Genomic DNA, 26,567 nt, shown 5'->3' on the forward strand with positions numbered 1-26,567 from the left:
TTGCGCAAATTCTAGCAGCCACCTTATTAAACTGTGATATTATCCTCCGACCGAACAATATTCACGTGGGATCCACGCGAGACGGTTCGAATCGCGAATTACATCATACATGGTGTCAGGTGGTATTGCAGCACTTCAACTCCTCTCGCCAAAATTTAAATATTAACTTAGGAAAGTTGTTTATTAATATGTTGGCGAAAGCGGAAATTTACCGATCAGATCAGCCAACCGCATCGAACTTCGTCCGAGTTGGTTATATCGAAGTCGCAAGGCAAGAGGACGAAAATTCGATGGAAGAACTACAGTTGCAGAATATCAAACTCCTTGACCAAGGCGACGGGCAGAATTTCCATTCGCCCGAAGAGAAAGCTTTCATTCGCAAGGCTGAAGTCGACACAAACCACGGCAAAATACATGTGACATTACATGGTACCGAAGGCAAACCGGCCATAATAACATTTCACGATATCGGACAGAATCATGTCTCTGCCTTTCAGAGCTTTCTCAACTGCGGCGAAATGGCGCCCATATTGCAGTATTTCACAATCTATCATATTGACGCGCCAGGCCAGCAAGAAGGGGCCTCACAATTTCCCGAAACATTTCAGTATCCCACCATGGACGACCTGGCCGAAATGATCTCGGACGTAGTGGCGCATTTTAAATTGAAATCTTTCGTGGGACTGGGCATTGGCGCTGGAGCTAGCATTCTTTGTCGATATGGCTTGAAATATCCGAAATTGGTCGACGGTTTGATGCTTATCAATTGCTTCTCGGGGAAAAGTGGCTGGGTCGAATGGGGCTACGAGAAGGTACCGTGATACACTGTTCAATATATACCAACTAATTTAATCCGGTTTGAAATCGAACAACCAACTGATATCAGAACTGACCATGATACATTGGTAGTAATATCAATTAAATGTTGACAAATAGGAATATTTTAATGTTGATACAGAATAGATCCATTGAAGGCTTGAAGCGATTTAACTTTTTTTCTATGCCATCGAGAGTATTTTATTTATTTCAACTTAATTTCCAACTCCAAACTACACTGCTTTTATTCTGTTCGGTTTTAATTAATAGGCATTGGTGGTTATTAGGGCCTGTGATTTAGTGTCAGTTGGTTGTGCATATACTGGCAAAGTTCCATTGAGAGCTAAATTCTTGGTTCTTAATGTTCTCAATTTAGTTTAACTTTCCTTCATAAGTAACCTAGCTTCTAAGGCCAGAACAAAAGTTGCTTTTGTTAAATCTCTTAGAGGCAAAAGATAATAGAGTATTTCACTTTTCTGATCATGCATCCATTGTATATTTGTATTCAATGCATTTTAGATGCAGTGAATTGTAAAACAGATCAAAAGTATTAAGAAAGTTTAAATGGGGCATATTACTTTCTATAAAAACTGCATCCAATTGACAATAGAAAGAAATTGAAGCGAGTTTGGACAGATCAAACCATCTTGAATTTTAAAATACCGTGGTACAAAGTTGAATAAGAAACATAAATTTATGTGCAGGTTTTTCACTTTCAAAGCAACTGTTATACACAATGAATATTATTCTGGATTCGCATACACAGTCAGTAAGATGAATATGCATGCAAACTACCATGTGAAAGTGTTATATTTAGTGTTAGTGAAAGTGTGTTATTTATATGACATACAGTGGTGATCAAAAGTCTGAGTCCAGTCGATAATTTTTCTTATATTACGATAATTTGCAATAAATGATATCTTGTGAGTTGGAGATTGGATATGTTGATTTGAACTTGCGTATTTTATGATAGTAATGCCTCGGGCCATAGATTTCACAAAACGTTTCCAACTTTTCGTTTCACACATATAACCGTAAATCTCAATTTCTCTCATTTTTTTGAGACATTCCATTATTGTTGGCCCTCTCTTTGCCATCTTTGGTTCAGAAAAAGCACTTCTTATTAAACTTCAATATCTGATGAGAATTAACCAGAAATCAATGGGAGGCATTACTATATCTAAGCAAGTTCAAATGAACATGTCCAATATCCGTCTTACAAGATATCATTTATTGTTAATTATCGTAATTTAAGAAAAATTATTGACTGGACTCAGGCTCTCGATCACCACTGTGTAGAATTTATATCTCTAGACTAAATGCTTTAGGTTCTGCAGTAGAAGTGTTTAAACACTGACAGACATGTACATTTTCTGGTAAGGCTGAAGCCTTTAATTTAACTTTCATTTGCTCTCAATTGCTTGTGCATGTATGATATACAGGTATTTTGCCTGCATTGGATATTTCTTCCTTAAAGCAAACTTATAAAGAAGACTATTATGTTTTAAAATGTCATTTAACAAATAGTATGAACTTTTGTTTAAGTAAGAATTCAATATGTGCCAAGGTTACTGTTGACAGTGTTATGTACATTGAAATGAAAATAATAATATATTGTAAGATCTGTCATTTATCCAAAAGTTTAGTTGACACTGAGGTTTTGACAAACCTACACTGTACCTACACTTGCAACCTGGTCTTATTAAACAAATGTTTACCCCTTAGCTGAAAGATTAGAAACATAGAACTATCCTTACAGGTGCAAAAATTGGGAAGGATTTGAACCAAGTTTGTATTCAGTGGGTGAGGTTGGACAGGGCTTCTAAAACAAGGGAGGATATGTTGGGTGATTTATCTCAGGGCTAAGAAGGCTAATGATGGGAGACCTCCAGTGTTTCTTATGGACTTCAAGGTGCATAAGACAGGCTAGATTTCAGATGCGGATGAAGCTGATAATTTATTTGTATTAGAATTTTTGCAACTAATTTTGGTTAGGTTTTTATATTTGTTGTTTACTACCCAGCGACAAGGCTAGCTCTGTTAGCTCAGTGGGCGTGCAACATGACTGTGCAAAATGCCCGAAGCTCTGCTGTTGCTATTTGTGCAATTCTCATTGGTTATAAGCAGGCAGTGAGATAGTTATTGCAATTGTTTGCTATTTTAATATCCTTTATTTATTTAATGCTCTATGAACTAAAATAACCGCAAAAAATGGCGATTGATCATTTTTACAGTAAGTTTATTTTATGATCACAAGCATTTAAGTACACTATGTTCAGACAGTAGTTTTCAGTGTCTTATGCATATATACAGTTTTAGCTATTTGGTTCTATAGGTGGCCCTGCATGTTTTGTGTTTCAAATAATGCCAGAAAAAGAAAGTATATGAATTTCTTCTTCTGTTGCACTCTGCTTACGTGGGAATGAACTAGCAATGTTTTTGAGTGAAATGTATTAAGTTTTATATTGGCTTTCTATGGAATATTCAATATCCGTTGTCATTGATACGAAAACGGAAAATGAATAAACAATATAATATAATCGCGAAGCGCATAACAATATGTAAATTCAGTTGACTGTATACCAAAAATAGCAATTTATGTGAAGATTTTTATACATCCTCGCTATAAAACCACAGACACTAAGTCAAGGAAACTGTCGTATTGCCTTATTTTATATAATATATATCCAATTGACATGTTGTTGAAGACAACAGGTGAACTGCCTTCCTTAATAAACGAGGTTATATTAAAGAACGGATGCGAATTAGCGTGTTTATAAAGTTATTTTTTAAAAAATATTCCATACTGCTTTAAATGCTACTTGATTGTAGAAAGGCCAATACCTCATGATGCTGATATATAAATATCAACATGTCATTTCAATTTTTAGCAGCTGCCTGAAGAATTCGTTTAAAATATATTAAATGAATATTTCAAACATCATTCGTATTTTATGGGACATTCAAAGTCAACAAGGATATAAAAGGTGTTTGTCAATGCGAATTCTCCATACGGATATTTTGAGATATTAGGCTGTGTTTCCCCTTACAATTAAGCCTGGTTTTCAAATAACGCCGGCGTTGGCGTGTCCAATACTCCAATTGTCGGTGACAATGTTTGATTGATTGCAGACAATAAATCGTCGTCATATGAAAACTTAAGCCCGGCCTCACAAGTAGGTTGTTCGTAAAATATTTGCCTGTTTGGAAAACACGGGCAGATGTCGTGAATTCATGTTTCTGTCACCGTAGGCGTCGAGGTAGGCGTTTGGAAATTTTGGCAATAATAAGAGGCTCCAGCTACGGTACAGAGTACGTAAACTACCAAAAGTACAACTAGAGTTAGTTTTCGTGCTCTCAAATTCTTAAATCATGCACACGCCATCACATTTGTTAAGGGATAAAACTAAAACATTGGCGGGATAGGTCGCATAGCGAAGGGCATGAAAGCAATGACGTAATATGACGGGAATATCACGCAACCAACACTTGCCAGTCGCAGTTGCCTTAAGGCCCTGTTACACAGTGCATTTTTCCTGCGACTTGCAATGCAATTCTTCTTTTGAGAGATGTAAATTTGGCAACCACCAAACTTTTGTCCTTATTACATTCCATGGTGTTTCTTACACTTAACATTTTGAAGACTCTTCACTAATTAACATCTCGTAAAAGTGGAATTGCATTGCAAGTTGCAAGAAAAATTGCACCGTGTAACATGGCCTTTATACGGGTAGCATTACTTTAACACATAAACCAACGTAACATGTTTAGGGCAATTACGGCTAAGAAAATCCGCCCTAAGCAGCACTAAGTTTGGCGCGAAAATGACAATACCTCGTAGTTGTCACTGATAAAGTTCTCTATGATGTTCCATAAACGGAAAAATATTTTTGCTCGCCGAAGTACTCTTACTGAAATGAAACTAGAAAGGGGTCACCCCTGCCCTTTTATAGGCTTGGCCCCACTGCCCTATTTTAGCACCACTGTTTCCATCTATTTAGCCGACAAACAGGAGGTAAAATGCAATATCAATTCAATTGGTTCAAAAACGATCAATTTTTATCCGTATATTGACAGTGAATTCTTGGTTAACTTGGCCCGTTTGCCATCGAGATTTAAGATCTTTCGCCAAAATGTGATCAATTTGCCTGCTATTTAATAGATATCTTCTCATCAGCTGAAAAGTAAAGGCATGACAGCATTCACAGAAGACTACCTTGTTTGGCATCATTTTGGTAAAAGATCGACAGAGGAAAATCGTGACTTGGTCGCGTCCTACCGCAAGAGCCTGGAGACGGCTTTCAATAATTTCAATCTTGGTTTGTTTGTGGAGTCCTTCAGTAGGCGAAGTGAAATCAACATGAGACGACCTTTGCCAGGCGAAGCATCGAATATCCCTTCATTGAAATGCCAGGTTTGAAATTCATGCACCATTTCACGATTTGTATTTATAGTTTATGATCCATGATGTATAACAATAACAAAAATACGGGTTTTAAGCTTTTCCGTGCAATTGGTGTTTCACTGTTTATGGCTTCTAGCTATGAAACAGTCCACTAGGGGAAAAGCCCGCTATTTTTTATAGAACTAGCCTGAGATCGTTAAGGTTCAGGGTTTTATACGCTGGCGCTGGATGTATTTTCACGTAGTTCATTTACCTAGCGTTTTGTCGGTGCAATCAATAGTGTCTCGTTTCACGTATAAACATTCCTAGCAGACATATTGGATATTCCAATTTTGAATCGTTCTAACAAGGTATAGGTGAATGACTGCTAAATAAACGTCAAATTTGCAACAACGGCAACGTGAAACCGCTAAGGTGAAACCGCGGCAGGGGCGTAAGTAGGGGGGGGGATGAATAGTCATATATTCAGAACTGGATATATGAATATTTAAAGCCCCACCCCCCCCCCCAATTATCGTTCTAGTTACGCCACTGTATAATGACGGATCACGGATGCCACGTGAACATCCCTGATTTAGTCAACACCTGCCTATAATCAACGTTTTCGTATGCACAGGTTATAGACAATTAAGGTCTCAATAATAAGATTGACCCAATCGCAGACAGTGCAAGCCCTAGCTAGTGAACAATGTTCTGATGTTATCGTATTACCTCCTTCGCGTATAGATCATATACTCGTTAGTAATTTACGTTGAAAGGATTTTATATGATTTTATATGGTGATTTCTTATTTCCTAAGGTCTTACTGGTCGCTGGCGATTATTCTCCTCATCTCGAAGAGGTGTTATTAACAAATTCTCATATGGATCCGACCTGTTCATCTTTGATGGAGGTCAGTGACTGCGGTGGAACTCCGCTGGAGGAGCAACCAGCCAAGATGGCTGGCGCATTCAGATTGTTTCTCCAAGGCTTGGGATATGGTAAGACTACCAGATGGCATTTAATCCGAAAGTTATTTATTTGCTTATTCTATTGTTTCATTGTATATCATTGTTTATATAGGTATGTTCGTATATAATGCGGAAAACTTTAAGCGGTTGCAGGCGAAACGAAAAACGCATTTTCTTTATTTTCCGTACATTATATCTAATAAAACTTTGAAGCTAATTTGTTAGTTTAATATATTTCCTTGGCCGACTATATTCCAGTGGCGAAGGGCTTCTCTAAAGGAAAGTCTTCAACCTTTCTCCGGGAGGAATTCAAGTTATAAAAAAACCGTCATAAAAAACTACTAATTATTAGCTACGTTTCTATAGAAAACTCGTTCCTCGCGATTCGGTTATGTCATGTACTTACGACATAAATCTTATCTGTTATGTCATACATACATCCGGCTGAGGCTATTCTATTTTCGACTATTCCATAATTATGCATAAACATTTTGACATTTGATCACTTTTCATGGCAGCGGGAAAAAAACGACCGAAAAAATTTTGATGTGATTATTACCTTAAGTTAGTAAAAATGATTTTCTGCAAAAGATTGTTTTTTATTAACTACCTTTGTAATTATAGCTATACTATCACTTCGTCTCGGCTCTAATTCAGCGATATTCGCGTCGCATGCGGCGGTTAATTGTTAATTAGATGCATCTTTATCTTTAGTGCCAAGTTTAGTGCCATTGAAACCACAGAGGCCGTACGATCCAAGGGACCATCAAGGACCAATAGGAGTCTAAATATGCGTATAAGGACAATATTCTACGTAGATACATGTCCTATATATGGTTGTGTACAATGATTTTAGAATTTAATTCGAAATGGTTGTTGGAGATGTCACAGAGTAGAAAATTGACAGAAAAGTAACTCAGTGGTGGGTCGTATCTCAGTAATGTTGTTTACTGGTCAGAAATTACCCGGGAAAATGGGAGAGTATAATAGTGGTTTTCCGCACAATGCATGCGATAAACTTAAACAATCTCGACAAAGTTGTTTTTCTGTTAATTTCTTATTCTACGTCTACGAAAATGAGTTGAATGTAACATTTATAGTATAAGTAGCCTGGATATATACTGTACCATAAGGTTATTTATAATTAATCTCTATAGGCCAAGCTTGTCTCTTTTAACAATTTTTACATATACGGGAAATTACAAATATAACAAGTTAATATACTTCGTATAAAATGTTTTGAGAGAGCACAAAAATGTTTCGCGAATGATTTAACGTCTGAAAAAAGAGTTCAATTGCCCAATGTTTAAGAATTGTGATGCTGTTTAGATAATAAGCAGTAATCAAACAGTCACGACTGTTTGCGCTCATTTATGAAGCGTGAACTAATTCACGGGTTTGTTTACGTGTTGAAATAATAGTAGACCCTATTTGTTTCAACCTTTCGCCTTTAAACCGCCTATAGAAAAAAATGTATGTTTCCAATTTTTTGATTCTTCGTTTAATAATTTATTTTTCATGTGAAAACATTGATTGTGCCTGGAGTCCTTAAAAAAGGACTGCGTTTATAGTCTGGATGACATAAAATCCTCGCCTACCGTTTGCCGTTTGAAATATAACCTTAAGCTTAAGCCTGAGCAGAAATAAGCTATGGCATTTTACGATATAGGTTATTGTATTGTCTGCACTCAAGGAAATTGTGTGTGGAAATATCGATCCAGAAGCGTGGGAAGGATAGGAATCTCCACTGTCTTTCGCAATTATTTAACTCAGTGGGGTAGGGATAAAATGCGGATACGGATTGCGGATGGCGGATGCGGATGGGAAAATGCGGATGGGAAAATGCGGATGAGGGGATAAAATGCGGATGGAAAAATGCGGATGAGGGGATAAAACGCGGATGGAAAAATGCGGATGAGGGGATAAAACGCGGATGGAAAAATGCGGATGAGGGGATAAAACGCGGATGGGAAAATGCGGATGAGGGGATAAAACGCGGATGGGAAAATGCGGATGAGGGGATAAAACGCGGATGGGAAAATGCGGATGAGGGGATAAAACGCGGATGGGAAAATGCGGATGAGGGGATAAAACGCGGATGGAAAAATGCGGATGTGTCGCGCCTGTTTTCGATTTCGTGCAAGAGAATCAGCGGATTTGTAAAGGCATTTCTGTCCATCGATGTCTGGTTCTTTCGAGCGAGTTCGCCAGAAATGGACAGATGTCAGTCAAGGCATTAATGATGATAAAAATACGTAATAAGACGGCAAGTTGTGAACTAATGCTTTGCGTGAGTTTGCTCGCAGAACATTCGTTAAAGCAGGTGAGTTCGCTTTTTAACTTACGATATTTTCTACTTCTATTTCTACTTCTACTTGTAACATATTTAAATTGCATCTCAAGTTCCATATACTGGAGGTATAGTAGCATAGCCTGAGCAAATGGCCGCGTGTAACCTGTTGCACTAATCGCCTCAGTAAAAACAAAAGTGGCGATTCTGATCGTGAGACCATAGGCAGTCCAAATTTGCGTGATAATTTTAACGCGAAACATTTAATCATATTATACTTGAGAAAATTTCCAAAATATTTCTCAGCTAAAAATTATCGCGGGAATTAGACCCGATGAACTATTGTTTTAAAACTAATATAAAATTCATCATGTTCATGAATTCCCTGTAACCCAAAGGTTCGCTAAGGCAAAAAAATGAAATTTAAGTATTTGTGTCTGGTGCAAGTTTACCTTTATATACAAACTACAATAGTAACATTAAAGATCCAAAATGCTAATAAGGTTTACTCCCTGGGATGAAGAGAATCACGGAATGTGGATTCCAAATGTTGATAAAGCTTGAAAATGTTCTGGTTTTAGGTATTGGACAAGCCAGCGTGGAACAGAGGTAATTTCTGGATGGAAGTAAGGTTGTCTTGCTACGATACAATCCTTATGAACGTGGAAATAGACGTTGCCCTCTCGAAAGGACAATTCGCTATTCGGTGAAACACGATATGCTCTATTCATTCTGGACACAATGACCAAATCGTACGGCGGGGTGCCAATATAACCACCAGGCTTTAAAGGTTGAGAACAGCCATGGCAGGAACGGACAATAGGGTGGCAAAATTGTAACAAATAGATGACGAATTCGCCTATTCTTGGATTTGGTAGTTTAGGGCCACATGTAGATCCTTGAAGGACTTGTATCGATGGCACTTGCGTAGTTGATGTGGTAGTCTGCGCTTGAGTTGGATTTGGCGTTGCATGGTGGAACATACCTGTCAATGGTCGCAAAGGTTGTGATGGTTGCACTTGGACAGTTGTGGAAAGACTTCGCGCTTGTTGTGGATTTTGCTGGACAATCCATGCTTGTGGAGCTTGTACCGACTGGACTTGGGCTGTTGTTGGAACATTCTTACATAGAGATGCTGCATTTGAAAAGCTGTTGAATGGTCGATCAACGACGATTTCTGTCGCCTTGGCTTGGTTACCTGTTCTGCCACCCTTTCTTCGCGCAGTTGACGCTTTCCCACCCTTTCGTCCAGTCCCACTGTTACTATCGAACGTGACGTAAGCGGTCACATTCATTGAAGAAGGGCCTTTTTCGCGATGCCACTTCAGATAACGTACTGTTGCCCCTGCCGTCTCCGCTGCGGCCACTGAATGAGCGCAAATCTTGGCCGATTTCCAGCCCGGGCAATCATCGCATGTTACTTTGCCATTCTTGGATAATGGGACGTAATGCGGTTTTTTTGACGTGTTGCTTTCTACTAAAAACGCGGTTTTGTCAGATGCCCCAGGTGCGACAACGATCGAACCTTCCTTGTTCAAGAGTTTTAGAGCTTTATCGGCGATGGAATCCAAAACGGCTTGTGGCAAAGAAGGTATAGTGGAGGTTGTAAGGTCGGCGGAAAGTTGGACAATTTTTGATTGTCCCAAAGATGTGTTGTTAACACTGGTACTGAGTGGTGATGGAATGCTTTTACTCGTTGATTGTTGTGACATTCCTGCGGCGTGAAACTTTTTATGATACGCATCTCTATTCTCTACGCTCATAGCAAACCATTCTTTGGCTGTCAACTCGAAGCTAATAAAATCTGACGTTAACCGGTAGGGGCCTTTATTGATTATGGCAGATTCGACATCTTCCTTCTGCCGTACCAACAAAATACTCATCTCACGACAAAAGTCAGCAATCTCGTTTTGCTTGAACCCAACAGAGCGCTTAATGAGAGCATTTGCTGACTCAGGCACGTTGGTATAATATGGCACAGTAGGATCACCCAAGCCTGCATTCAAACGAACCTCCGGTAACATGCTCTCACTCATCATATCAACCTGTTTTTAATATTTAAAGAAAAAATTGCATTATTGCAAATTTATATCATTGTCACCTCTGCTCATGTTTAACTTTCTTTTTTCATTGTTTGTTACTTTATTCCATGATTTGGCTGTTTATATTTATTGGCAAGTAATGATTAATTATATTTTAAATGAAATGATATATTTTTAAATAAGCGTTTCACAAATCTTGTGAGGTTTTGAAATTATCTCTTTTAAGGCGTAAATGTTAACCATGTGCGCGAAAAAGACAACACTGACATATCGCGAGCGCCATTTTTGTGACATTTCGGAAATCTGTACAAACAACGATTGTGACAATACAGTATGCGTATATGCGTGTTTACTATTGCATTTTCCACACGTTCAAAGAAGATGAAACATTTGTAGGCAATTACAGTCATGTCTAGTTTCTACTCGCCGTCGCACGAAGCCTGGGTCAGAATAGAATAATGAAGGCAATATAAATAATTAATAAAGTAACTTACCCTATCGAGGATGTACTGGTAAAATTTGGCCTTTCCTCCGCTGGGAAGGTACTTCTGCTCGACAGTATTCCAGACCTCTCTTCTTGTCAGTAACTTTGCTTTTAGGTCTTCTTTGTCATCAGCGTCTAGAAGGCCTGTCACAAGAATTTATAGCAAGAGAATACTCAATGTTAAAAAGCAGAGAACTGCTAGGCCAATCCAGTTCATTTTACGTCTCAAATAGTCATTTGTTTCCATTAGCTATATGATGTAGTGAAACATAATTTATTAAATATTGTTCTTAATATTATGAAATACTAATATATTTAATGCGGACCTTTCTCCCAAGTTGTTCCAATTCTTCGCCCAAAGATATCATACAAGATTTCTTTCTGCGCTTGTTCGGGGATATTGGATAACCTGAGTTGTGCTTTACAGTTGTCCCTAAAGTGACCAAAGCATCGCAGATGAATAGCATGAGGAAAGTTATACTTCATCGCTTTGAACAGCTCCTCCTCGCCATCCGTTCCAAATGCTAAAATTCCACGTGCCCCTTTGTTGAGACTTACAATCTTGCTGAAAAATTGGTTGTAAGAGTCAAATGATTTTGTTTGGCTTAGAAGAATGGGGCCTATCATTGTTGGATGATTACCACCGTCTCGGTTAACCACTTTCAGATTCGTAAAGGAGGTAACTGTTGCGTTAAATTTGCCCAGATTAAATGTTGGGTCTGCCCCAAATACCGTGAAATTCGTTGGATCGGTGCAGAATGTGGCCACATCTTGAAACTGAAAGTCAAACCCTAAAATGCATCGCATTTCTGGAGCTCCGATAACTTCTCGTATGAACGCCTGTTCGTCATTTTGCATTTGTTGTCTCTTACATTGCTCTAATAAGATTAGCAAGGAGTCAATATGGTTAAAGTCTTTTGCTTCTGTATAACCGCGTCTCCTATATTTCGCCTGTGCTCGATTTCGGGGTAGATCGCTAATTGATGCCGCGTTTTTTAGACCACCTTGTTCTTCATTAACTGAATGATACGCGTTTTTTGGAGTCTCCAACGCCGCTTTATGTTTAAGTGTGCACACTGTACTTTCTTCTACCCGAACATAAGGCGTAGAGTGCTTACGTTTGCTGTTCCCATGGGGAACAGGTGTGACTGAATGTTCTTTGTGGTCAAAAACATACTGAATGAAAATCCACCGTGGGAAACCTAGAAAGGAGGATAAATTATAGAAATTACACCTCCAAATACTTCATGATATTGTAGTTTTAGGTTATTCGTTGTGTCTTTTCTGAAATACCGTTCTTTAACATACCTTCTACATAGGAAACTAATTTTTTCAGGTCGGTTGAGTTGCTGTTCTTAAAATACATTCGCTTCAGAACATGGCGGTCTTTGTTTGGAATGTCTTCTTCATTGCCAAGTGGAAATATATCTCCCTCGTGGATTCCGAAGTGATGGCGTTGTACTCCGTTGTTTCTCCACGACCCCATATCGTCACATTTCCAATCACTCTCTGCTTTTAGTTCATTTCGGTCCAATAAAAAGCACACATTGTTCGACACATAGTTTGGAACTTTTTCGCAAACTTTGGCTCTATCCATAGGTTTTAGGAGTATCTCCATGACTTCTAATGGACTCTTGATTTTGTTAGCCCATTCGTACACTGGTAAGCCAGTGTCACCGCTGTAAGGTTCCCCTGCATACCTTAATAATTATACAGAAAATGGACAAAGAAATTTGTTTTCGAAATTCATCAATGTGCGGATAAATTTTTAATGGTAGCAGTTTTTACTATGTTAATGAATTAGATAAGAAATAGCATAACTGGTGTATGACTATATTAGCTACATCTATATATTACCAACATATCATTTTATATTACCAACACGGTTAGTAACTTTTTTGCGTTAACAAATATATATATATCAATAAAATACCTCTGCTTGGATGCTCCAGAGCAGATAACCTCGTTCTTGCTTGATGTTTCGGAATTACTTCTCTTCTTCAACTAAAAGACGGTAACAGGAAAAAATCGAATGAGGTCATGAACGCATTTGCATCATCTGAAAGTAACTCAGACGTATTCAGGCGCCATAATTTTCTGCATAAACATCTAGCTGTTTTATACAATAAATCGCAATAAGTAAAAGATGCGGATTGAAATAAGACGTGAGCTCTTTTTACTACATAAATTCGCACAAAATAATTAGATGATAAAACGACTCACGAAGTTACTCGACACGTGACGATATGAAACAAAACAATACGTGAGAAAGTATCAAATCAAAGGGAAATATAAAAGAATCAAAATTAATGCATTTACTTTCGCTCCTTCATTGTTTCGATCCACGTTCAATGGTATAAAAGGGATCTCTTCAAATCCATCCACCTCCAGACTATATCTTGCTTTTTTATTTTGATCTCTTTCAATATCGTCTGAAAAATTTCAACATTTCATGTTTCTTGAACAGAAGTTAGCTGACAATTATAATATATGCCCTATACCAAGATGCCTATATATATGCCACATACATGCTGTTCCAGTATGAATAGCCACTTTGTAATATATAAGACAAAGCAAAAGAAATCAAACAAGCATCTACAAAACATACCACATTCACTATGATCATTTTCACTACATGTGGATATTTTATCACCACAACTGTCTGCACCCTTTTCCCTATTAAGTGCAGAAATGATTTGATTATTGCAAAGAAAACAACTCAGTAAAACAAGGCAGAAGATTACTAGATTGAAAAGGTTCTCACATTTTGATTATGATAAAAAAAGGGGTAAAAATATAATTTTGATCCTTCACCTTAGTTAGTTAATAAATAATACAAAGATTGCAATTTTGTCTTTAAAGGAATGAATATAAATAACAGCTACTGCATGATTCAAAATATTCAAATATAATATAAAAAATTAAGTTCAGAGTTAAAATTTATAACCATAAATGGTTATATAAATTTTCATCCATATTTCAGTTGGCAAAGAACACTTACTGTACTTCAACCACACTTGTATTATCTTGATCTTTGGGACAACCTGTTATGCTGATGTGGCTATTGTCTGTAAACTGCTACAAAATTAACATTTTGGTTATGATTATAATACTCTCTAGCCAAAAATACAATGAATCCCCACCCACACTATCATTATCCATACTAATTCAGTGACTAAAGTTATACCTTTGGTGACTTGCTCTCAAAACTTTTAGGTGCTTCTTCATTTAATGTTGTCAAAACTTGTGCAGCTGATAATCTTTGACATGGCTCAAATGCAGTACATGCTTCATACAATTTATCCACAAGGGACCATGTTGACAGCCGAAGGAACTTGAAGGTATCAGAGTGCATTGGCTTTTTATGCTGTTTTAAAAGTTCTTCCAAGACATGTCTTGCTTCAGAAGCATTGGCCACTTTATGTTTCTCTAGTTCTTGACAGTATGGGAATTCTAAATTTGGGTTTATTAACACAAAAAAAAGCATTCCCATGGACCAAATATCACCCTTTTTCAGATTCTCCAATGAATAGACCTTGGTTTCTCCTTCACAAGGAAGCACAAATTCTGGGGCATTGTAAACAAGTGTTCCTCTTTGAAGATTGGTTGTGCTGGTGTGGTTTAGGGTTGCAGTTTGATGTAAATTGGATCTGCTCTCCCCAAAGTCTGCTAATTTACAAATAATTGATTCTTGTGCCCATGTATTTTCTATCTCTTGTTGGTTCTTCAAGTGGCAATAATGTTGGTTGGAGACAAGAACATTAGGTGGTTTTATGTCCCTATGCACTATGTCTTCTTGATGGATGAACTCGATTGCTGCCGCAACATCACTGCAAATCTTCATTTGAAGAAATGGCATTTGTTCCACAAAATCACTTTGGGTCATGTACTCCAGAAAATCGGACAAAGATGATACGCAACCACCATCTGGAATCCCAAGGGGGGTAAAATCGAAATATACGTATTCAAGAAATACAGCAACAGGGTAGGAACAATAACCTTCTACGCCAACGATATATTTGCACCTTAAATTATTTAAAATTCGTATTTCTTTCGCGAAAAGATCTCTTTCCTTCTTGTGTTTCTGACGTCTAAGCTTCTTTACCACGACTAGCTTATCTTTCACGTTTGCCAAAGAAACGTCCCCAAAACTGCCTTTACCAATTTTTGATTTTTCTACAACATCTGCCCACGGGATTTGCTTGATGCCAGCAATTAATATTCCGTCGTTCGAGGGCGATGGAGCCGCTTTGAGAATAGGTAGTTTTAACGCCATTTACATACATGCAAATCACATTAATCACATTGCAATTTTCAAACGCAAATTCTCATTTTCCCGCCTTTTTTTGTTCACTGAGCTCTGTAATAACTGGGGTGCGTAGGTTCGGTTGTTTAAATAAAACCGTCAATCAACACGCGTAGCTTTTTTCACCTTGTTTAAGAAGTTTAATAAAATTGAAAATGGTTTTTCATAATCTCTTGTGGGTCAGTGGAACAATGGTCACAAATAGGCATGCAGAAAAACGTAAACCAAAAATACGAATAAACATAAAATTGTTTTGTTTACGTACAATTTATCTATAAATAGCCTACTTGACAGTTTTATTATTTTCGCCAGCGAACGGCTTTGGATGCGTCAGCGAATATTGCTTTTAATATTAAATTATTAACCGAACAATAACCTTCAATAGTGCCAAAAAACCTCAATACTTGTTCGATCGTAAGAAAAATTCGCAAGTTGGACACAGCCATATTTATCCCTTCAGCCGCATTTTCCCATCCGCATTTTATCCCCTCATCCGCATTTTCCCATCCGCGTTTTATCCCCTCATCCGCATTTTCCCATCCGCGTTTTATCCCCTCATCCGCATTTTTCCATCCGCGTTTTATCCCCTCATCCGCATTTTCCCATCCGCGTTTTATCCCCTCATCCGCATTTTCCCATCCGCGTTTTATCCCCTCATCCGCATTTTCCCATCCGCGTTTTATCCCCTCATCCGCATTTTTCCATCCGCGTTTTATCCCCTCATCCGCATTTTCCCATCCGCGTTTTATCCCCTCATCCGCATTTTCCCATCCGCGTTTTATCCCCTCATCCGCAATTTCCCATCCGCGTTTTATCCCCTCATCCGCATTTTCCCATCCGCATTTTCCCATCCGCATCCGCCATCCGCAATCCGTATCCGCATTTTATCCCTACCCAACTCAGTGTCACGGTATTCTATTAACCTTTTGAAGGGTAATGTCACGTTATCTGACTTGAAGGCGAGCAATTCATGATGTTTAAAATGCGTAATTAATCGCATTGCTGCAATAGTTCACATTTCATAGTTAAATGCAAATGTTATCACTTTGCTGTCATGGACATTGGCATTGACCAACTACATTTATTTTCACACGCATGTAATGTTTGCGACTCTTTTGAATCAATTATCATGCAAGCCTTCATCGGCCAACGTGCATCGATGCATGCATGTACTCCGACGTGCGTGCTCTCTTTAGTTCTTGCGATTGCCATTTTCCACTTATTTATTATTAACTTGATTGTAAAGAAAGGTTTATCAATAAACACACATAATAATTATGGACGTTATATTTTTTATAATATCACACTTATTAAATAGAGATTACTTCATGGTTGGCGAGTGCGTACGATTTTTATGCACGAGTTGTGAAGGATCGCAATACGAACGAGTGAGCGCAGCGAACGAGTGGGTTTGCGATCCGTCGCAACGAGTGCATAATAAAAATCGTACAAACGAGCCAACCATGAAGTAATTTGTTTATTAAATGTGTATAGAGATCAATTTGATAACGACACGCTTTTAATATACAAAAACACAGCGAGCAACAAAATCGAAACTTTATGCATGAAAACATATTTATTATCGTTCAGTTTCTTTGTAATTTTGTTCAATAGAAGTTAGACATTCTTTCCGAAAGATTTGAGAATGCTGAATGTAAAAATATCTTGAATATGAGAATTATGTTTTGAATCTCACTCCTATATTTCGACACCATCTTGAGAGAAAATGTAAACAAATTGCCGCCAAAATGACATACGACAATTTTTCACGTGTGAAGAATATCGTACGTCCAATCAAAAGCCGTGTATGGCATTTTTTCACACGTGAAAAACATCGTACGTCCAATCAAATTGCATGAAATTAATTTGCACGGTGAAATACGATTTTTATTTCATCATTCTGCTGTGCATGAATCTCTATACACATATAATAATAAGGGGTATAAGTGAGATTTCCCCTATACTTTCGCTAACGGCTCCATCTTGGGGCAGGGGAAGAAACAAATTAGCTATATGCACACACGATGCATGCAGGTAATTTTCTATGAAATATTAGTCCATCAGGGCGAACCCCGTATCGACTATCATCTCTAATTTATATAGAAATCATGTTCGCTTCAAATGTGGTATGATCAACTCCCTAAAATAGACAACTTCGTATTATAAAACACTTCTCGATGAAACGATTAAAAGTATTTTTGTCTGTGCAGTTGTTATACTACATTTAACCGCTGCTTTATCATAAGTATTGGAGCATAGAAATCAAGAGCGCTTAATAGTACAGCTATCTCGTGATTTCCCACATTCTTCGCCAAATCTTTTGACGTAGATAAGCGTTAATCAAAAGTCGGTTTATTCCAGTTCCAACAAAAGTTATTTAGTGGGTAAGAAGAATCAATCTTGAACGTCGAGTAAAGCATTGTCAAAAGAAGGCCACTTTCAACGCAAGATTGCTAGCAGAGTTGGCTGCAGCCAAGGAAGTGTCAGTGACATACTCAGGAAGAAGAGACTGACTGGAAGCGTTAAAGATTGCAAGATACCGGGCAGGAAAAGAAAGACAACAAGAAGATAAGACAACATTGTGGTTCGAAAAAGCAAAGCTGATCGCTTTAAAACCGCTCTCGAGATTAAAGCAGAGATGTCAAATGAGCATGGAGTCAATATCTCTGTTTCCACCACCCAACGAAGGTTAGAAGAAGCTGGTCTCAATGGCTGCAAACCAAGGAAGAAGCCACGTCTCATCTCTGGTCAAAAGTAATCTTTATTGACCAGTCACGATTTCTACTCCATAGGACTGATGGTCGGGTGTATGTCAGGAGAATGGTTGGCAAGGACCTCAAAGAATATTGTGTACAACCAACGGTAAAGCATGGCGGTGGCGTAATAATGGTATGGGGATGCATGAATTCAAGGGGGACTAGATGTCTCTCTAAGGTGAACGGTAGGCTAAACGGGCCTGGGTCATTGAGCTCAAAAGAACTGGAAGGCTACCTCCTGATTAAAATAGCCAAAATTATTGAAGCCAAATTTGACGTCCAGACACGCGTGTTTTACCTCCAGACACGCGTGTACATGTTGCGAGACATTCTCGCGAGGGCCTGTTCAGGAGTGATTTAGGCTATAATTTTGTAATCAATGCTGATTAAAGCATACCTCGAACCGCGGCGTGGTGAAATTATTAGGAAAATGTAAACAGTTTGTTCGAAAACGATCACTACTTCAAAAAGGTTTGCAGGCAACAAAACGAAAAATATATATTTTGTTGTTATGTGTTAATTTAATTGCGAGTTTGATACAGATAAATTTAGTATACTTTACTCTGTAGTTTTCACGGATGCTTTTATCGTAAAAATACTGTGCAAAACGTACTTTATGATCTCTAAAAGATGTTTTTAGTGCTTGCATGTTGAAGTATTATTTTTGAAGTCTCAAAAAACCGCGTGTTTAGTTGCGTGAAAAGACTGGGCATGACCCCAAAATTTGGCTTCAAATCTCCGGCAGGAGGTAGCCTTCCAGTTCTTTTGAGTTCACTGGCCTGGGTACATTTCTGTCTTGGAGAATGCAATTATTCCCACAACTCACATGTTGCCTGATGCCTGGATATTTCAGCAAGACAATGCCACCTGCCATACCTCCAGGGTAGCAAGGAATTGGTTTGAGGAAGAGGAAATTACAGTCATGGACTGACCAGCACAGTCACCAGATCTCAACCCGATAGAGAATCTGTGGGAACATGTTAAAACTATGGTTCAAGAGAAAAATTCCCAAAATAACGATTAACTGTGAACCAGTGTCCAAACTGCTTGGAGAGAATTCCCTCAAGATAACCTAAGGAACTTGATAGATAGCATGCCTCGCAGGTGTAAAGCCATCATAAAGGCGAGAGGAAGGCCTACCAAATACTAAATACAAAAATTGTACATATTTCATTTAATTTATAGTTTCAAAAGAGTGAATTTATGCATTCCTGTATTTAGTCGTAAAAAGTAACTTTTGAGCAGTTCTTTTTGACTGCCAGTGTATAATGCATCACCAATATCAATAAGCAAACGATATTCTGTCCGCCAACCCCACACGTGCGACATCAGCTGTGTGTTTTAGGCTAAAATCTTTAATTGACATCACCACCATCACCACCATGCAGACTGCATATAACTTGACGGGGAACCAACATTTCAGTCTTCATAGTCGATATTAACTAGCGATCGAAGGCTCCTGCTACATGATAATAAACAATTATTGGATGGAGGTTTTGTGATATGCAGAGCTTAGCGAGACCTTGATAACTCTGCATATCACAAAAACCGAATTTAATAATTGTTTTATTATACGTTTGAAAAATAGTAAACATAGTATTAACGAATGAAAACCTTGTTTAATAACAACATCCAAAAATACATCAATTATTAATACATAAATACATTCAAATGAATACCGCTTGTTAACCACCGTAGGCTCACTTGCAGTCACTATAAGTCAGTTATCTGCCAGCAGATGAAAAAGATGCACGCGCGTTCGAGACGACGTGGAATAGGCTCTAAAAATACATAATTATAGATTGTTGATTCGGACTAAGAATAAATTACAGGTAAAAACCCCGCTGTTTTAGTGTTTTATTAATTATGATAGTGCAACCAGGTAAAATATTCGTGAATGGGGCAGAAATGTGTAGAAAATGGGGAGGACGCGACGGAGCAATCGACGGAGCTTCCTTTCCCGCGTCCTCCCCAAAACTCCTTGCGCGCTCGCTCAGCTTAGCCACTGATCTATGTAAGAACCTGTAGTGTTCCTATATTTATTTTATTTAAAGGGGCCTGGGAACGAGGCTGGGGACTTATAGTTATATGCAAATGTATATAATCACTCGAAACAGAAAGGATTGGACTAGACAGCGATATTGTGGAGGTCATATACGATCGAGTCGTTAATATTGGGTATGAGCAAGAAAAAAAGTTGTCACGAACATGTAAATGCGCTTGTCAACTAAACTTTCGCGAGTGAAATTTAATTTGTCAAAATATATAAGATGAGGGATATTTGCTCGGTGCGCAAGCTTGTCTGTTTCAACATGCATTGAAACTGGAGGAAAGGCAGATTATTGATAACAATTTTTCTAATTGTATTTGCAGAATTTATTGCAAGCGCTTATTCGTGATTGCTCAATTTCACAAATTCTGTCATGAGTCAGACTGGCTTTTCAGAGTCAACGTAGTTTTTACCGCATGAGATATAATTTAAGGCCAAATTTTTCGTAAGTTATGCTTTGCATGGGTTCAGTATTATCTCTTAAATTACCGACCACTTGACCACTTTGGCAAAACGGATCGTGGCCACTTTAAAAAATTCTGCTGAGGTATCATCTAATAGCTATATTTAATGAAATTCACCTCCACTTTAAACTAAAGTTCATGTAGCAAAGTCCTTGTCGCATGAAACTTCTTGAACTTTCTTTCTGTTTATATCCTTAGTATCTATAGAAGCGTTTATATTATTTATGCGCTCGATATATGGTTTGAGAGACACACAATATCACTTATTTAGGTTATAGAGTTGCCATTTATAAGAGAAACTTTCAGAACAATTATTTTTTAATGCCTTTTACATGCAGATTTGATGCGTGCGTTGACGTTTTACCGCAGTGTTAATAAAACTCTTTATGAATTCCCGCAACTTTAGTCGTGCGCCATCCACAATGGTATGTCAACATCAATATTTTTTTGCCTTCCGATCTGCAAACAGCAGTATAAACTGTCGTATAAGAGCACGCGGGTAAAACTAAATCATAATCATTGTCATTTCTAGTATCAAAAACTATAAGACGTATACGTATATATAAAGTTGCAAGGACTGAATCATTTCATTTTGAGATAAAAATCGATTACGCACGTACACTTTAGCCCGCCATGAATATATATTCATCTGGCTTGATACCTCTGGCTTGATATTTCATATGAACGTCAACACCGCGCGTGACGTCAATTACCTGCTAATTATCAATTATCAGGTGCCGCCTATGCTAAAACAACCCAAGAGTTAAGTCCTGCATGTTCGTGAAATAAAAGACGCAGAGCTTGATTGCTTGATTTCTGTACACAGTTCAGCGGAATTCCCAAGTGTGGGTGGGTCATATATATCAAAGGTGAGAGAACTCTTCCCTACCTTTATATAATATGGGATATTTGTCGACAGAACGATATATTATATAATATTGCAAGTTTTAAAGCCAAAGCGGGACATGCATTGAGAGGAAGGCAACTACGCGTTCCTGCAAGAATCGATCAAACTTACGCAACTGCGACTCTGGGACATTATCCTTACTATTAAACTACAAAGAGGATAATGACTACATGCTGACTGTATCGCACTTGCTTTTTAATTATTCGTGTTTAATCTATTTCAACATTATCTCGAAGTTATTTTATGGGTTTGATGCCCAATTTAGAAAGCAATGGAGTATAGCAAATCAAGGTTGACTCGCCGGTATGATTTCAACGGCGGTTAAAAGCATTTTCATATAAGATTCTGCTTGTACAGAAAATTTTTCTCAGAATTTTTATGCAATGTACCTACACTGCAAATTATTGATAAAGGCTACTGCACGTTGTTTACCTATACTTATAACTTTCCACGGAAGTGGAATAGGAAGCATCGATATCGGGTTGGGAGGCGTATTCCTGATTAAGATCCCGCATAACAGACAAAATTAAGAAGCGATTAGAAGTAATGGTAATTGACTGTAATCGATCGCGCACATGCACCCTCTAAAAAAACAAACTTGATCAACTATATGCTATATTATGGTTTATTTAATACAAGTCATTCTCAGTTTATATTTAACATCGGTTAAAAATGACTTATCAGGACACATGCAATAGAAAATTGGCTTAACCGTTGCCTTTCAATTAAACCTGTTCAGAGAATGTCACCGACGAAGAGTGCATGAAATAATGTGCTTCGTCACCCACCACACACAATTAATTGCCGCCTGTCAGTGACATATGAAAACCAAGCTTTAAAGAGGTTTGGCTGCTTTTACACGATCAAGAAATTTCTTGGTGGCTTTTTGAGTGACACAGAATTCTTTTTCAAAATAGCAAACCACTGATATACTATAGGAATCGGAGAGTAAGTGTTCGCAAAAAACAGCCGATCTGGAGTTATTATATCGAATGAAAATAATAAATTGCCTTAATTTCTTAAGATCATGATTGACTGGACACATGCAGGTGGCAATATTCTATTTTCTTAACCGGTACACTTTCAGAGCTCTAAAACTACAACAAAGTGTTGCTTTGCACGAAAAATACCGAATGATAATAACTTTACATTTTAACTTATATGTATACCGCAGACTGAATTGGTGTTTATGGTTCACATTGGTTCACTGGTTCACATTGTGCATTGCTGTGTCGCTATCAAAGAGAAAACTATTGAATAATTCGGTCTTTCTTCCGAGTACGCATTATGCAATCTTTTGATCATCATACACATCTGACCGCTGTGAAATGGCCATTTTGTTGGTTAAAGTATACCCAAGGTTATTAATTCAGATGATTCGTTTTTATCGTGTGCAAGCTTTTTAAAAATCTTTTGTGCAAGACATATTTTGTGTAGTATCTATAATCTTTTTTTTACCAATTTAAAGCCTATAAGTGTTGAGAAGTTTTCTCAATTTTACCAATTTCCGCCGTGTCTACAGGGATGGGACACCGCGGAAATTGGTAGACTTAGCCGTAATTCTCAATACTTAGACTTTAAATTCGGCAAGCTAAAAGATTTATAAATACTCAACAAAATATATCTTGCAGAAAAGATTTGAAGCTTGCACACGGCAAAAACAAATCATCTGAAAATGTCTGAAAATGTCTCAAAATGGCCATTTTACGGTGGCAGATGCATACGAAGAGCCTTCAAAAGTTTCCAAAACCGATATTGGAAGAAAAATTGAACTTGTTTTCAACTTATTTGATAGTATTTTCTTTGACAGCAGTTTCTGAATACTAGGATTCAAATGTGAGCAACTGATGAGATATTTGACTTCCAACACCAATTTCTGCGGTGTCCAGGGATGGTAACATGATAGTTAAAAAAATTTTGTGGGTTGGAGGTTTGGGGAAATGAGGTATGGAAATGTTTTTCTGCGCGTGGAAGCACTGTAGTCATAGCAACTCGCAAGGGCGGTATATTTTCAAAGAATCAAAGTTTACTATAGGTTACCCGAAAATGTGTTTTTCATGACATTAATCCACAATTAGCATTTTGATCCGTTATAATTTGCATTACATGAAGTAGCGCACGCACTCATTAAAAAATGTCAATGATCTCTTATCTATAAAAGAGTATATTACTGATGTTGTTAAAAAGAAAGTGAAAGAAAAGAAGAAGTTGGGTTTAAGGTAACATCTGGTGAAGTAAAGCTAGTGGATGAACAAACTATATTTTGCTACTTGGATGGGTATGTTAATTGTGTTTGGTCTGTATATTACTTGGCAAGTATATTACTGTATACAAATAATATATCAATAAAAAATACATCAAAAACACTTCAATCTGTTAAAAAAACAGCTCAGTATGAGCATGAGTAAATTTTAAACATCTTTCCTGTAATTTTTTGTCTTAAAAAGGCTGAATTTAGCGAAATTTCACAGATTTATGCCCTGTGATTGGCTGACACTGTGTTGACGTGGGCGCTGCTTGGGCGAATCAAGTGTTTTTGATGTATTTGTTTATTGATATATTATTTGTATACAGTAATATACTTGCCAACCTTGTATATATTTTATACATAAGAGATCATTGACATTTTTTAATTATGAGTGCGTGCGCTACTTCTTGTAATGGAAATTATAACGGATTAAAATGCTAATTGTGGATTAATGTCATGAAAAAACACATTTTCGGGTAACCTATGAGTTAACATCATATTTTTGTGAAAAAAATGGCAAAAATATGTAAAGATTCTTTTTTTTCTGGATGTTAAGTTACTCATTTATAGTTAGCGTTAAATTATTTTATTTATTAATTACCATGAAATATCACATCAGACGTTTCATACAACTTCCAAAGTTTTATTTTACGCCTCGACCGGTTTTTGCACGCAAATATTTTGATTTGATTTTCTTTTTGTCATTGGAATTTATAAATCAAATTATAATGTAATCTATCACATAAAACATTCAGATTTATAGTTAAATACATTTGAGAATATTAAATTTTGTTTATACCAAAAAAGAATGATGACTTTTTAAAGCTGTGCCGGGTGAAATATTATCAAGCGTAAAATCATCCGACTTCATTTTACACAATTTTGGTCGAAAATTTGGTCTTGTTAACTTAATTGTTAAAACGAAAAAAGTCCTGACCATTCGAGTTTCCCTCTAATGTAATATAATATATGTTCCATATTTATGAAAATATAAATTTAAAAATTTCATCAAAATTTTGCGAAATGGCAGTTATGCAACCACTATCAGTTATGCACGTTTGAAAAATGAAAAGTGTAGAAGTTCACAGTGACGCATGCGCATAACGTAGAGGACCGCCCATGACATGAGGTCCATTGTGGGTGTAAATATCCTTTGCGCATCGTGGGTGTAAATATCCGAGCGGTATTAGTCCCTCGCACGGTGCTCCCAACGGCTCGGGGATAAAAGTAGATGCTTGTTTTTTTAGTTTACTTGAAGAAGATATTAAAGTCGAAACGTTGATAACGATTTTGTGATTTACTTATAAATGGCTTTTTGGCAGGTGATTGCCTTTGAAAAGTTTTTTGTCCCTCTTCCTGATTCCAGATCGATGGATCAAACACGATAATCGCACATGTGTTATTATCATGAATAATCGCACATGTGTTATTATCATGAATAATCGTACTTGTGTTATTATCGCTTTTCAAAATGGCGGATTCGTCAATAAAACACTGCATATTATAATAAATAGAAATAATTCGGCTAAAATTTTTATACAAAGAACGACTAGGTTCATGTAATTTGTAAATGTTAAAAGGAGTTACCAATGATATTGATATTATTTAGAATCGGCCAGGATTGCCAGTGAGGATGCAAAGTAATTATACAGATTGTAACTACATGAGTCCAACAAAAGACAATTTCATGGAACGAAACGAAACCATAGAATCGGTAATGATATTCGTTGGGACGTTTACCGGCATCTTAATAATTCTGGGAAATGCTTTGGTTTTAGTTGTGACGTGGAAAAAGAAGAGTCTCCATCAACCGAATAAATATTTTGTCGCTGGTCTGGCTGCCGCTGATCTTTTGGTGGGCGCATTCGTGGCTCCTGTGCTAGTACTGTCGCACTTCAAAATTAATGAGCGCAATGTCCATCTGTGTCGTTTCCTAGTGTGGATCAGTATATTTTCCCTTGTGACATCCATTTATACATTAACATTCATTAGTTTCGACCGGTATCTTAAAATCAGCAAACCACTTCAGTATAGAACACGAATGAGGACTTCCACGTCATTGAAGATAATTTGCTTTATTTGGATTATATCCGCTGTCATTGCCTCGTACGCCGCCGCTCCGAATTCAGGAAGCAACGGATTAACAAAAGGCCTCGACTGTTTTACTATGAAGTCGAGTACCTACATTGCTTTTTCTGTAATATCGATATTTTTACCAATCATATTTATGGCGGTCATGTATTGCCTTATCTTCCATGTTGTTCATAAGCGACGACAAATGCTGCAGAATGGTGAATTAGGGCAAGCGAACAGTCAACTCCGGCACAGAAATGGCTTCTTCCAAGATCTTAAAGTTATACGAATGTTTTTAGTCGTCGTTGGCGTCTTCATGCTTTGCTGGATACCAATTGTTGTTCGTCTTTTTGACATGTTAAATAACCCCGACGTTTACGATCCAAAACAAGAAGATTCAACAAGCTCATGGCATCGTCATGTTATCACGAATTACGTAATAGAAGTGCTTCCACTTGTAAATAGTCTATGTAATCCATTTATATATGCTTGTCTTGACCAGACCTATAAAATTGCTTTCAAGAATATGTTCAGAGGGATGATTTGGGGACAAAGTACAAGAGGAGAACTGCAGCAAAAACGGAATAAAATTGCTAACAAGTGCAACCACGGAAATCTAATAATTGAAAAAACTGAATTGTGTAGTAGTGATTCAAGGAAAACTGATATTGAAAGCATGTTTTAGCTCTTCGCCTCGTTTATGTAAATTATGTCGCACTTCTGTGGAACAAATTAGATGAGAATTTTTGTTTTTCTCTGGGGGGCCGAAAGAGAGG

At 37.4% G+C, this 26,567-nt stretch overlaps 2 protein-coding genes across 2 annotated transcripts; both read left to right on the forward strand.

Moving 5' to 3' along the window:
* Positions 1-159: 159 nt before the first annotated feature.
* LOC114540198 (protein NDRG3-like) lies at positions 160-7,713 on the forward strand. Its single transcript, XM_028560471.1, has 4 exons — positions 160-812; positions 4,979-5,230; positions 6,021-6,201; positions 6,886-7,713. The coding sequence occupies exons 1-4, from the start codon at positions 189-191 to the stop codon at positions 6,957-6,959; spliced, it is 1,131 nt and encodes a 376-aa protein (XP_028416272.1). The 5' UTR covers positions 160-188; the 3' UTR covers positions 6,960-7,713.
* Positions 7,714-25,428: 17,715 nt separating this feature from the next.
* On the forward strand, positions 25,429-26,567 carry LOC114540210 (beta-2 adrenergic receptor-like). Its single transcript, XM_028560480.1, has one exon. It carries the CDS (start codon positions 25,436-25,438, stop codon positions 26,474-26,476), a length of 1,041 nt encoding a protein of 346 aa, XP_028416281.1. The 5' UTR covers positions 25,429-25,435; the 3' UTR covers positions 26,477-26,567.

This window comes from Dendronephthya gigantea, unplaced genomic scaffold (assembly GCF_004324835.1).
Source record: "Dendronephthya gigantea isolate DGI-Jeju-01 unplaced genomic scaffold, DenGig_1.0 000224F, whole genome shotgun sequence".
Lineage (NCBI taxonomy): Eukaryota > Metazoa > Cnidaria > Anthozoa > Malacalcyonacea > Nephtheidae > Dendronephthya > Dendronephthya gigantea.

Bases quoted from the DNA above. Each gene is read 5' to 3' on its own strand.
- LOC114540198 (XM_028560471.1), top strand. From the start codon at position 189: ATGTTGGCGAAAGCGGAAATTTACCGATCAGATCAGCCAACCGCATCG. The intron at 5,231-6,020 runs GTTTGAAATTCA...TTATTTCCTAAG, and splicing joins TCCCTTCATTGAAATGCCAG to GTCTTACTGGTCGCTGGCGA. The intron at 6,202-6,885 runs GTAAGACTACCA...CTTTATCTTTAG, and splicing joins TCTCCAAGGCTTGGGATATG to TGCCAAGTTTAGTGCCATTG.
- LOC114540210 (XM_028560480.1), top strand. From the start codon at position 25,436: ATGATATTCGTTGGGACGTTTACCGGCATCTTAATAATTCTGGGAAAT.